The sequence below is a fragment of the Ictalurus punctatus genome, chromosome 15 (assembly GCF_001660625.3).
Source record: "Ictalurus punctatus breed USDA103 chromosome 15, Coco_2.0, whole genome shotgun sequence".
In the NCBI taxonomy this organism is placed as follows: Eukaryota; Metazoa; Chordata; class Actinopteri; order Siluriformes; family Ictaluridae; genus Ictalurus; species Ictalurus punctatus.
Genome location: NC_030430.2, coordinates 26,685,227 through 26,698,079, shown reverse-complemented (window position 1 = coordinate 26,698,079; position 12,853 = coordinate 26,685,227). Strand labels below are relative to the sequence as shown.

The following is a 12,853-nucleotide window of genomic DNA, read 5'->3' as shown; positions in this document are numbered from 1 at the left end:
AAAGAACTATTAATTTAAAAATACATTTTATTATGGGTAATATTGTAATCGAAACACAATAATATATTTAAGGTCAAATTTTACTTAAAAAAAACAACAACATTTCTTTAGAATAGTTACATTGTTTATTTAGAATAATTCCACGAATAAAGATGTTCTGTCCAGTTTTTTTAACCTCTGAAGTTGCGGAAGTCTCTCCGTCGCGCCTAAACGTCATCACCCCGCGCATGCGCACTCGGTTTGTTGTCCTGTTCTCCTCGCTAGGCCCGAAGCCTCGGACTAAATTAGAAACGGGAGCCGCCGTATGCTGCGCCGCGATGGAGGCCATGGAAACGGACATCGACTCTGAGCTGATGCAGAAATTTAGCTGCATGGGGACGACCGATAAAGACATCCTGATAACCGAGTTCCAGAGACTGCTCGGGTTCCAGCTCAATCCCGCTGGATGTGCTTTTTTCCTGGACATGACTAACTGGTAAAAACACTTAGCATTAGCTAAGCTACCAAATCAGCCTAGCATGCTAGCACATTCAGTTAGCTTAAAAATACTAGCTGTATTACTAATTATAGATTTAGTTATAATACTGCTTAAACATCATCAAAATAAAATAGACACATTTAGAAAAGTATACGTCAATTAGATTACTAGCTAAACATGCTCATTTGCTGCTAGTTCTCCTATTAGCCACAAGTTTGTATTGCTGTCCCTGTTAATCTGCTAATCGGATTTTCTATGATTTTTATTTTTGTGTCTAAATAAAGTGACTAAATACGACGTGGGCTTTTTTTTTAAATATGTGTTTTAATAGACTTCAATTCGAGTTTTGTTATTTTCCTTTTTATTTTTCATTTATTTTTATTGCTATGTAAATACACTGACTCATAGTGACAACTCATGACTCATAAACAACACACCTACTTCTTTTTCTGTCTAATTTCTAACAAATATGTGTCTGAGTGTAAATCTGACTTTAGATCACATTACTCAGACAATTAATTGACTTTAATATCGAATTTAATGATGAAATGTACATTTAAGAGGATTATATTCTGTGTTAATGACTTCTTTACACAGCTATTGAGTTATGATGGTGGGGAGAGAGAGAGTTAATTTAACAGCAAATCATATCAAACATACCTGTTGTAATTAATATATTTATATGTAATATGTGGATAAATGAGTTTTTACATGTGAATAACATTAAATCACTTGACCGGTGTTTCTTTTTTCCGTTACAGGAACCTACAGGCGGCGATCGGAGCGTATTATGACTTCGAGAGCCCCAGCGGCTCGGCTCCGTCCATGTCGTTCGTGAAAGACGTGACTATCGGAGAAGGAGAGTCGATTCCACCAGATACTCCTTTTATTAAGACGTGGAGGATACAGAACACGGGTACTGTATACGGAACAATAAACGCCTTCCTGACCGATCAGAATTCAGATCAGAATTCAGAATTCACCTTTGAATTCTTTGTTGTGCTGCAGGTTCAGAGGCATGGCCTCCAGGTGTGTGTCTGAGGTACACTGGTGGAGATCAGTTTGGTCACGTGAACTTCGTGATGGTCCGCTCTCTGGGTCCTCAGGAGATTCACGATGTGAGTGTACAGATGCGCAGTCCTTGTGCTCCCGGCATGTACCAGGGCCAGTGGAGGATGTGCACCGCTCCCGGACTGTTCTACGGAGGTGAACGCTCATGAAACTGGGATATAACGTGTAGAGTTTATAATACCTGTCGAAGGAACAGGAAGTGGGTGATGTTCTTATTCAGTGTTAGCATCTCGGGGAGGCACACAGAGTAATTTAGGAGAAAAACAAGTGATGTCATGTCTCATGTGCTAGTAAGGATCAGGATCTAGTAGAGGACTGAGGTCAAATTAAACCTTACTGGGTTTTTTTGTGTTTACACCAGTGAACAGAAAAGCTACAGGTCATTTATAATATATATTATATATATTTATATATACTGGAACATTGCTATATTATGCCCTATGTAGGGAGCAAATGTAGTGACTTTGTGGTTTAGGTTTGATTTAAACATAAGGACTATAAATCTGTGACATTAAGTAAACATTATTGTGCAGTGTCTCAATCAGATATATTACATTTGGTGATAAATTGCGATGTTTCCTCTGAAATTGTGCAGAAAACTAAGGTTATAAAAGAGAGATCAAGGTTGTGAGACAGTCACTTCACTGTACTGTTCCACTCAGAGAAATGATTCTAATCAGGACGATTCTGACCAATTAGTGATCAGCACGGTTGAAAGCCCCGCCCACATTCTGGGCAGGTCTGTAGAAGGAGTATTACTCAGTAAGTAACGGAAATAAAGATTTTGTGAGCGTGACCATGCCCTCCTCTTTGTCCTGTTCTTGCTCGTCTCGGCATGTAGATGTGATCTGGGTGATCCTGAGCGTGGAGGTCGGAGGTCTCCTGGGCGTCACCCAGCAGCTGTCCTCCTTCCAAGCCGAGTTTAACACACAGCCTCACCGCAGCGTGCACGACGACTACAACCCCTTCGCCTCACCCCACAACGCCACGCAGGGCGACTGCAGCCTTACAGACTCGACGCCAACGCAACACACCGCTCTGTCGAACAGCTCCGTAACCACAGCAACAAACAACCTGCAAAACACCATACCAGCCACGTACGATCAGGTGAGAGTTCAGAGACGACTGATGTACGAAATCTGTAGCGTCGCCATCTCACAGCTCCAGGGGTTCCAGGTTCCATATGTTCTCTCCTTCCTCTGGGTTCTCAGGTTCCCTCCCGAAAACATACCAGCGGGTGGATTCACTACAATAAATTGTCCGTGTGTGTGTGTGTGTGTGTGTGTGTGTGTGTGTGTGTGTGTGTGTGTGCGTGTGTGTTATGGTGCCTAGCAGCACAGTGGTGTCCCATCCATTACCAAAAAAAAAATCACACAAACGTCACACGTGAAATTTACACGTTTTTAAACACGTTATATAGTGCGTGACTCTTTTATTATTTCAATGTGTGATTTTTTTCCCTCACACATAAACCACGGGGCTTTATTTTTCACTCGTGATTTTATATTTGATTTGATTTTTTTTTGTAATGTAGCACAGGATTTTTTTTTTTTCATTTTAGCATTCGTTTCTTTTCACACACAAAACCCTTTTTTTCTCATTCATTAATTTTTTCAACTAAGACATGCACTTATTTTTCCTCATGTGTTTTATTCATGTATTATATTCTCATGTAGTTTAATTTTATTTTCACATTATTATTTTTTCCAGATGCAGAGCACATGGTGTGTTTTATTTTTCCACGTGTGATTTTTTTATTTATTTTTTTAAATACATGATTCAGATATTTGTTGCTTGTTAGTATTTTACGTGTTACTCACACAATCACACTTTTGGGGGAAAGGTGAAGTGTGTGATTTTTCCCGTCATGGATCCGGGATATGTTCCTACCTCACGCTCCGTATTCCCGGGATAAACTCGAGGCCCTGCCCAGGATAAACTGAGGATGATTGAATGAATGGTTTTGGAGATTTTGGCAGATTACTGAGAGAAAATGAATTTAGAAGGGGTGTGAATACTTTCTGAAAGAATTGTATACAAAAAAAACCTAACTAATCTTTTGATCTAGCGATGCACTTCTAGCTTAATGTTATAATGGAAGCTCATCTGCATAACTGTGTTTGAGGTTCCTACAAATTACTGTAGGATTTTTATTGAAATGTTTTATGTATGTAAATGTGTGTATGTATTTCACATGTTTTTTCTTCTCTTCTAACTAAATCTGTTCTGTTTATGTTTCCTCCCCAGCCGTACGGACCTCACCCGTTTGGACAGTCGTAAAATAAAAACAAACGCTATATTTATTCATAAGGAATGTAAACGTGGCCTTGACTTATGTGGATTAACCAGAGGGTGGGGCTAAATACAGCAGACCCCGCCCCCTTCTGGATATCATCATGATTGTAATCAGGAGTGTATGAATGCTAATTTAAGAAGAATGCTTGCTGAATATTTTAAAGAAAGACATTTTATGGATTCTTATTATTAATGATGGATTTAGAAACGTGACGATCGGAGACGCAGCGAAGGCTTGAGCGCGTGATGGACCCGAGTGGCCATCACGTAAACGTTTAAAGTGCACTGAAGATCATTTCAGCCATACGTTACTGCATAACTACAAAAGATTTACTTTTTTGTGTGTATAAAGATGAGAGAAACGTGCCACTGAGGAACAAGCCATGTGATTTAAATTAGTTCGTGACATTTACAGAGGGATATTTTGATTAAAAAACCCCCAGAAAATCTGACGGCTCAAACAGAACTGCTCTATTATCCGTCTTCCATCTTTTCTTCCTTTTCCACTTACAGCTTTGTTTTCTTTAATTCTTGTTAAATCGACTTGTTTTATTTATGATCTGATGTTTGCTGGACGCATGTTGAATCTTGTAATGTAGTTGACTGTATTACTGAAGCAGGAGACTTTCAGCTCACAGGAAATAAAGAGTTTTATTAGTTTATGCGACACTGGGGTAAAGCAAGGCACTGCTACAGTATATAAAGCTTTTAAAATAAAAATGTTCATCTATAGAACCTTCAGTTCAGCGCAGTACTGTGTGAAAGTCATGAGAAGAAATTCTGTGCCATTGAAAAGAGTTAAATGAACTGTTTCTACAAATACAAGTCGACCCTAAATATCAGTACAAATCTCATTTGAATTCTGTTATAGGTTTCCTAATTATGAAACCTATAATAAACCTAGTCATAAAAATAAATCAGTGACACTTTGCCTTTAAAGCTGTATCGGTTCTCTGGTGTTCTCCATCGTACCGTTTTATACCGAAATCAGATGTATGCTCTTCTTGAGTCTTGAAGAATGTTTCATTCCCAATTACTGAATTTCTTTCACCACAAACAGACATGTTTTCAGTGTAGTATTTCATTTGTGAATTGTCTGGAACTCGGTTTCCAGAATGTTCTGTTTTCTATGCACACAGCAATGCCGAAGACATCAAACAAACAAACAAAAAACACAATAATTGATATATTTTAAATAATAATTAGGGTGCCAAGAGTTTTGCACAGTACTGTATATATAGCGAGAGAGGGTTGTTTATTTTTATCTGGATAAAACTATTAGGAACATAAAAACTGTAAGTTTGGACAACTCTAAAACTGTCTTCTCATCATGAGGAACTTCCTGCTTGTGCTTTTGGATGTTTGAGCTTTTCGAGAGTAGAGATATTTTCACAAGGGACAGCTGACATCATCACCATCCTCTCCATCATCACCATCATCACCATCATCATGACCACCATCATCATCACCATCCTCTCTATCATCACCATCCTCATCATCACCATCCTCATCACCACCATCCTCATCACCATCACTGTGATCAGTTTATCAGAAATAAAAAGGAAATAAATGAAAGCCGAGTGTGTCGGATCCAGTGTGTGAGCTGTCAGTAGGGGGCAGTATCACTCTGTCATGTAGAATAAAGCACACAGCGAGCAGCAGTGAGGAAGTGGAGTCACTGTTCCCATCCTGACGTCCCCAAGTGCTTTACTCCACTTACACCACAGTGACTTACTTATTCATTAAAGAATGGCAGGCCATGCTTTTTTATCCATTTATAGTTACATTTAGTTCCTGCTGTCATGTACGGTATAGCAGCTATAAACACTCGTTCCCTCACCAGCCCTCTCTTTACTCCCTCTCTTTACTCTCTCTCTTTACTCCCTCTCTTTACTCTCTCTCTCTCTTTATTCCCTCTCTTTATTCTCTCTTTACTCTCTCTCTTTATTCTCTCTCTTTATTCTCTCTTTACTCTCTCTCTTTATTCTCTCTACTCTCCCTCTCTTTATTCCCTCTCTTTACTCCCTCTCTTTACTCTCTCTCTTTACTCCCTCTCTTTATTCTCTCTTTATTCTCTCTCTTTATTCTCTCTACTCTCTCTCTCTTTATTCCCTCTCTTTACTCCCTCTCTTTACTCCCTCTCTTTACTCTCTCTCTCTTTACTCCCTCTCTATTCTCTCTTTACTCTCTCTCTCTTTATTCCCTCTCTTTATTCCCTCTCTTTATTCTCTCTCTTTACTCTCTCTTTATTCTCTCTCTTTATTCTCTCTCTCTTTATTCCCTCTCTTTACTCTCTCTATTCTCTCTCTTTATTCTCTCTCTTTATTCTCTCTCTTTATTCTCTCTTTATTCTTTCTTTATTCTCTCTCTTTATTCTCTCTTTACTCTCTCTCTTTACTCTCTCTCTTTATTCCCTCTCTTTATTCTCTCTTTATTCCCTCTCTTTATTCCCTCTCTTTATTCTCTCTTTATTCTCTCTTTATTCCCTCTCTCTATTCTCTCTCATTATTCTCTCTCTTTATTCTCTCTCTTCAAGTTAATAAGACAAACAAAAATGCAGCTTAAACGTAAAGTTCCAGCTTCACCTCTGACTGTTACACAGTGCTGACACTGGAGACTCCTTCCTTACACGTTACATAAACATCTTAGAAAAAAGCCTCTACTCTCATCCAAAAACAAACTCGAGCGTCTTCAGTGTGCAGACACTACTGGACCTTCAAATGGGATCGGGTTCTACGGTCAGATGAAACCAGAATAGAGCTTTTTGGTAATAAACACAGAGGTGGTTTTGGAGCACACAGAGAGGTAGCCGTATGGAAAAGTCCCTCATGCCCACGGTTAAATATGGAGGAGGATCTTTAATGTTTTGGGAATGTTTTTCTGCAGAGGACCTGGACATTTTGTTAGGATACATGGCATCATGGACCCTCAAATATCAACAGATATTAAATGAAAACCTGACTGCCTCTGACAGAAAGATTCAAATGGGCCGTGGTTGGATCTTCCAGCAGGACGATGATCCAAAACATCATCAAAATCAACACAGAAATGGTTTACTGACCACAAAATCAAGGTCCTGCCCTGACCATCCCAGTCCCCTGACCTGAACCCCATAGAAACCCTGTGTGGTGAACTGAAGAGGAGACTCCACCAGCGTGGACCTGACATGTGAAGGATCTGGAGAGGTTCTGTATGGAGGAACGCTCTCAGATCCCTCGCCATGTATTCTCCAACCTCATCAGAGCTGTTATCTTGGCAAAGGGAGGTAGCACAGAGTATTGACTAAAAGGGTGCTAATAATTGTTGCACAGCTATATTTAGCAAAGGTATTTGATATCTATGAGAGCAGAGAATTTTTTTCAACAAAAGATCAAACGGTTAAACAATAAAGACAATTTTTCACAACCTTCTTTGCTTAAATTTACCAAGGGTGCCAATATTAATGGAGGGCACTGTAGATGTTTGAGGGTTTTCTTGCATGTTCTGCCAGTTTCACATCCTCACATCCAACACTATTCAAATCCGGGCGTTAACTCGGCCGTTCCAGAACCTTCCGTTTCTTCTTCTTGAGACTTTCCTTGGTGGATTTGCTCGTGTGCTTATGATCATTATCCTGTTAAAAGGTCCACTTTCAGTTCAACTTCCACTTTCAGACAGACGGCTTCACATTACCTTCAAGCACTCTTTGATATGATGCAGAATTCATAGTTAAATCAGTGAACACAAGCGGTCCAGTCCCTGAGGCAGCGAAGCAAACCAAACCGTCGGGACGGGCCGACCCAGCCGTCACAGTATGTTAGTATCATAAGAATAAAAAATATATATGTTAGCCCATATTCAAGGCATTTTCACTTGCTAAAAATTATTATTATTATTATTATTATTATTATTATTATACATTTCTAGTCATTTAGTTCTTTAAGAATTCTTAAAGACTGGTGTAGAATTGGAATCCACTTTTCTCGTGTGTAAAGTGTCGTGTCAGTGGTTCAGGAGATTTTCTCCCACAGAAAATCACAGCTCTGATTCCTGACCTCGGAGTGAAATGAACCCTTTAACCCTCGAACTCTCCGCTTGAGGATTTGGATAAAAGCATCCGTCAGTAAATGAGTATAAATCAGAAGGTTGAACAAACCGCTCAGGACTTTAAGGAGATGTAGTGGTGGACTCCGTTGACTTCAGGTTACTCAGTTCCAGTGTGAGTTGTGATTAAAGGTGAACGTTATGAGCGATGTAAATGAAGCAGTGTGAGAGACTTCAACTGAAGGAACACTGTTTAAACACCAGTGACATAACGGAGGTAAAGATTAATGGCGTCGCTCTCTAGTAGTGTTTACTTAAAATAAACCAACCTTCAAAGCCTTTCAGATTTCCACCTGCGTCAAGAAAAAGTCTTTCTTCTGATTAATGACAGCTGTGAAGGTGTGTGTGAAGTTCTGAATGAATCAAAGGACATTTATAATATTAATAACCTGTTCACTTTCAGAGGGTAAAGGGTGAAACATCAGGGTTATCTCAGGATTATTACAGTGTTTATCAAAAAAACAAAAAAACACCAGAAGGGTAATAATCCATAATCTATTCATACAGAGGGGCAAAATCAATAACCCATACACACAGAGGGGTAATAATCCATAATTACTACACACAGAGGGGTAATAATCCATAATTAATACACACAGAGGGGTAATAATCCTTAATTACTACACATGGGTAATAATCCATAATTACTACACACAGAGGGGTAATATTCCATAATTACTACACACAGAGGGGTAATAATCCATAATTACTACACACAGAGGGGTAATAATCCATAATTAATACACACAGAGGGGTAATAATCCTTAATTACTACACACAGAGGGGTAATAATCCATAATTACTACACATGGGTAATAATCCATAATTAATACACACAGAGGGGTAATAATCCATAAGTAATACACACAGAGGGGTAATAATCCATAATTAATACACACAGAGGCGTAATAATCCATAATTAATACACACAGAGGGGTAATAATCCATAAGTAATACACACAGAGGGGTAATAATCCATAATTAATACACACAGAGGGGTAATAATCCATAATTACTACACACAGAGGGGTAATAATCCATAATTAATACACACAGAGGGGTAATAATCCATAATTACTACACACAGAGGGGTAATAATCCATAATTACTACACACAGAGGGGTAATAATCCATAATTAATACACACAGAGGGGTAATAATCCATAAGTAATACACACAGAGGGGTAATAATCCATAATTACTACACACAGAGGGGTAATAATCCATAATTACTACACACAGAGGGGTAATAATCCATAATTAATACACACAGAGGGGTAATAATCCATAATTAATACACACAGAGGGGTAATAATCCATAATTAATACACACAGAGGGGTAATAATCCATAAGTAATACACACAGAGGGGTAATAATCCATAATTACTACACACAGAGGGGTAATAATCCATAATTACTACACACAGAGGGGTAATAATCCATAATTAATACACACAGAGGGGTAATAATCCATAATTACTACACACAGAGGGGTAATAATCCATAATTACTACACACAGAGGGGTAATAATCCATAATTACTACACACAGAGGGGTAATAATCCATAATTACTACACACAGAGGGGTAATAATCCATAATTGCTACACACAGAGGGGTAATAATCCATAATTACTACACACAGAGGGGTAATAATCCATAATTACTACACACAGAGGGGTAATAATCCATAATTAATACACACAGAGGGGTAATAATCCATAAGTAATACACACAGAGGGGTAATAATCCATAATTAATACACACAGAGGGGTAATAATCCATAATTACTACACACAGAGGGGTAATAATCCATAATTAATACACACAGAGGGGTAATAATCCATAATTACTACACACAGAGGGGTAATAATCCATAATTACTACACACAGAGGGGTAATAATCCATAATTAATACACACAGAGGGGTAATAATCCATAATTACTACACACAGAGGGGTAATAATCCATAATTAATACACACAGAGGGGTAATAATCCATAATTAATACACACAGAGGGGTAATAATCCATAATTACTACACACAGAGGGGTAATAATCCATAATTAATACACACAGAGGGGTAATAATCCATAATTAATACACACAGAGGGGTAATAATCCATAATTACTACACACAGAGGGGTAATAATCCATAATTACTACACACAGAGGGGTAATAATCCATAATTACTACACATGGGTAATAATCCATAAGTAATACACACAGAGGGGTAATAATCCATAAGTAATACACACAGAGGGGTAATAATCAATAATCTGAATTTACACAGATGTAATAATACATAATTGATACACACAGAATCAATACCACCACATATACACAGAATTACTAGAATGTTATTTGAAGTATTTTGAATGAAAATCGTTATTAATGAAAGAATTGTTTGAGAGTAAATTGTGCAGTCTGGTGTTTGGTTTAATGCCTGAGCATGTCACGCTCAGATTATATACGGAGTGATATCAGGCTCAGTTTTTATGCAGCATGAGCCAAACCGAGTGGTTAGATTCACTGATATTAAAGTTTGTGCACTCGAGACAGTTTGAATGTCATTCATGCAAAGGCCTCTTCCACATCTGTGGCTTTGCCTGTACCCCTCCCTAATAAAATCTGACCTTAGATCAATACACCAGCACTGGGAGATTTGCTCCAGGTACTGTACAAGAGGCATTGCAGTAACTGTACAAACACTCAAACTGGGCCATGCTGAGTAAATATTTGCAGCTTTAAATACTCACATTGAATTCAGAGTGCGTCACATTGAGCGTCAGAGTGAGGTTCTCCCTCAGGTGACTACTGAAGCACAGAATATCAGTCAGGAGACAAGATGGAGCTCGAGGAGAACTGCTGTTTATAATCCCACTTCAACCTTTAAGCTTTATCAGCACAAGAAAGAAAAGGGCTTTAGGCAGAGTTTATATTATTTAACTTTAATATTAAGTGTGAAGACAAACAGTGGATGGGAGAACAGTAAATATGAACTCTTAGTGATCTTCATATACAGCAGTGAAACAGTGTGTGAAGTTAAACAGTAGTGTAAACTCCCCAGTATTATCAATGCAACAAAATCACTGCCTCTGGTGCGAGCCTGCCGTCGGGCAGCCTGGGGTTCAGTGTCTTCCCCAAAGACACTTCGGCACGGGGGCCAAGGACTACACAGCCAACCTGCGATTACTGGATCCTCGCTCGACCACCTGAGTCACAGCCGCCCGACTTACTGATGCATTAACAATGAGCTACTGATGAGCTACTGATGAGCTACTGATGAGTTACTGATGAGTTACTGATGCGTTACTGATGAGCTACTGATGAGCTACTGATGAGTTACTGATGAGTTACTGATGAGCTACTGATGAGCTACTGATGAGTTACTGATGTGTTACTGATGAGCTACTGATGAGCTACTGATGAGCTACTGATGAGCTACTGATGAGTTACTGATGAGTTACTGATGTGTTACTGATGAGCTACTGATGAGCTACTGATGAGTTACTGATGTGTTACTGATGAGTTACTGATGCATTAACAATGCGTTACTGATGAGTTACTGATGAGCTACTGATGAGTTACTGATGAGCTACTGATGAGTTACTGATGAGTTACTGATGAGTTACTGATGTGTTACTGATGTGTTACTGATGAGTTACTGATGAGCTACTGATGAGTTACTGATGAGTTACTGATGAGTTACTGATGAGTTACTGATGAGTTACTGATGTGTTACTGATGAGTTACTGATGCATTAACAATGCGTTACTGATGAGTTACTGATGAGTTACTGATGCATTACTGATGCGTTACTGATGCATTACTGATGTGTTACTGATGCGTTACTGATGTGTTACTGATGCGTTACTGATGCATTAACAATGCGTTACTGATGAGTTACTGATGAGTTACTGATGAGTTACTGATGAGTTACTGATGAGCTACTGATGAGTTACTGATGAGTTACTGATGAGCTACTGATGAGTTACTGATGAGTTACTGATGAGTTACTGATGAGCTACTGATGAGCTACTGATGAGTTACTGATGAGTTACTGATGTGTTACTGATGCGTTACTGATGCGTTACTGATGAGTTACTGATGAGTTACTGATGAGCTACTGATGAGTTACTGATGCGTTACTGATGAGTTACTGATGAGTTACTGATGAGCTACTGATGAGTTACTGATGAGCTACTGATGAGTTACTGATGAGTTACTGATGAGCTACTGATGAGCTACTGATGAGCTACTGATGAGTTACTGATGAGTTACTGATGAGTTACTGATGCATTAACAATGTGTTACTGATGAGTTACTGATGAGTTACTGATGAGTTACTGATGAGTTACTGATGAGTTATTGATGAGTTACTGATGCATTAACAATGCGTTACTGATGAGCTACTGATGAGTTACTGATGAGTTACTGATGAGTTACTGATGAGTTACTGATGCATTAACAATGCGTTACTGATGAGTTACTGATGAGTTACTGATGAGTTACTGATGAGTTACTGATGCATTAACAATGCGTTACTGATGAGTTACTGATGAGTTACTGATGAGTTACTGATGCCCGCAGCTACTCACTCAGTTACAACAGAATCAACGACACTAAGAAAAAAGAAATTCCTCCTCCTCAGTGTGCATCTCAGCAAGTGGAAATACACTATAGTATGTGCACCCTGACCATCACACCCATATGTGTTTGTTGGACATCACATTCCAGATTTATTCCCAGCGTTTGCTGTTATAATGCGCTCCACTCTTCTGAGAAGGCTTACCACTAGATTTTGGAGCGTGGCTGTGTGAGATCAGGCACTGATAATGGCGAGGAGACCTGGGGTGCTGTTAGTGTTAATCCTACAGCTGCTCACTGGGGTTCAGGTCAGGGCTCTTTGCAGGACACTACTA

General features: G+C 38.9%; 1 protein-coding gene across 1 annotated transcript; it reads left to right on the top strand.

Annotated features, from left to right (window-relative positions):
* The first annotated feature begins 202 nt into the window (after window positions 1-202).
* LOC108276351 (protein ILRUN) lies at window positions 203-5,035 on the top strand. Its single transcript, XM_017487961.3, has 5 exons — window positions 203-475; window positions 1,240-1,394; window positions 1,487-1,684; window positions 2,391-2,656; window positions 3,797-5,035. Exons 1-5 carry the CDS (start codon window positions 228-230, stop codon window positions 3,827-3,829), a joined length of 900 nt encoding a protein of 299 aa, XP_017343450.1. The 5' UTR covers window positions 203-227; the 3' UTR covers window positions 3,830-5,035.
* Window positions 5,036-12,853: the final 7,818 nt, after the last annotated feature.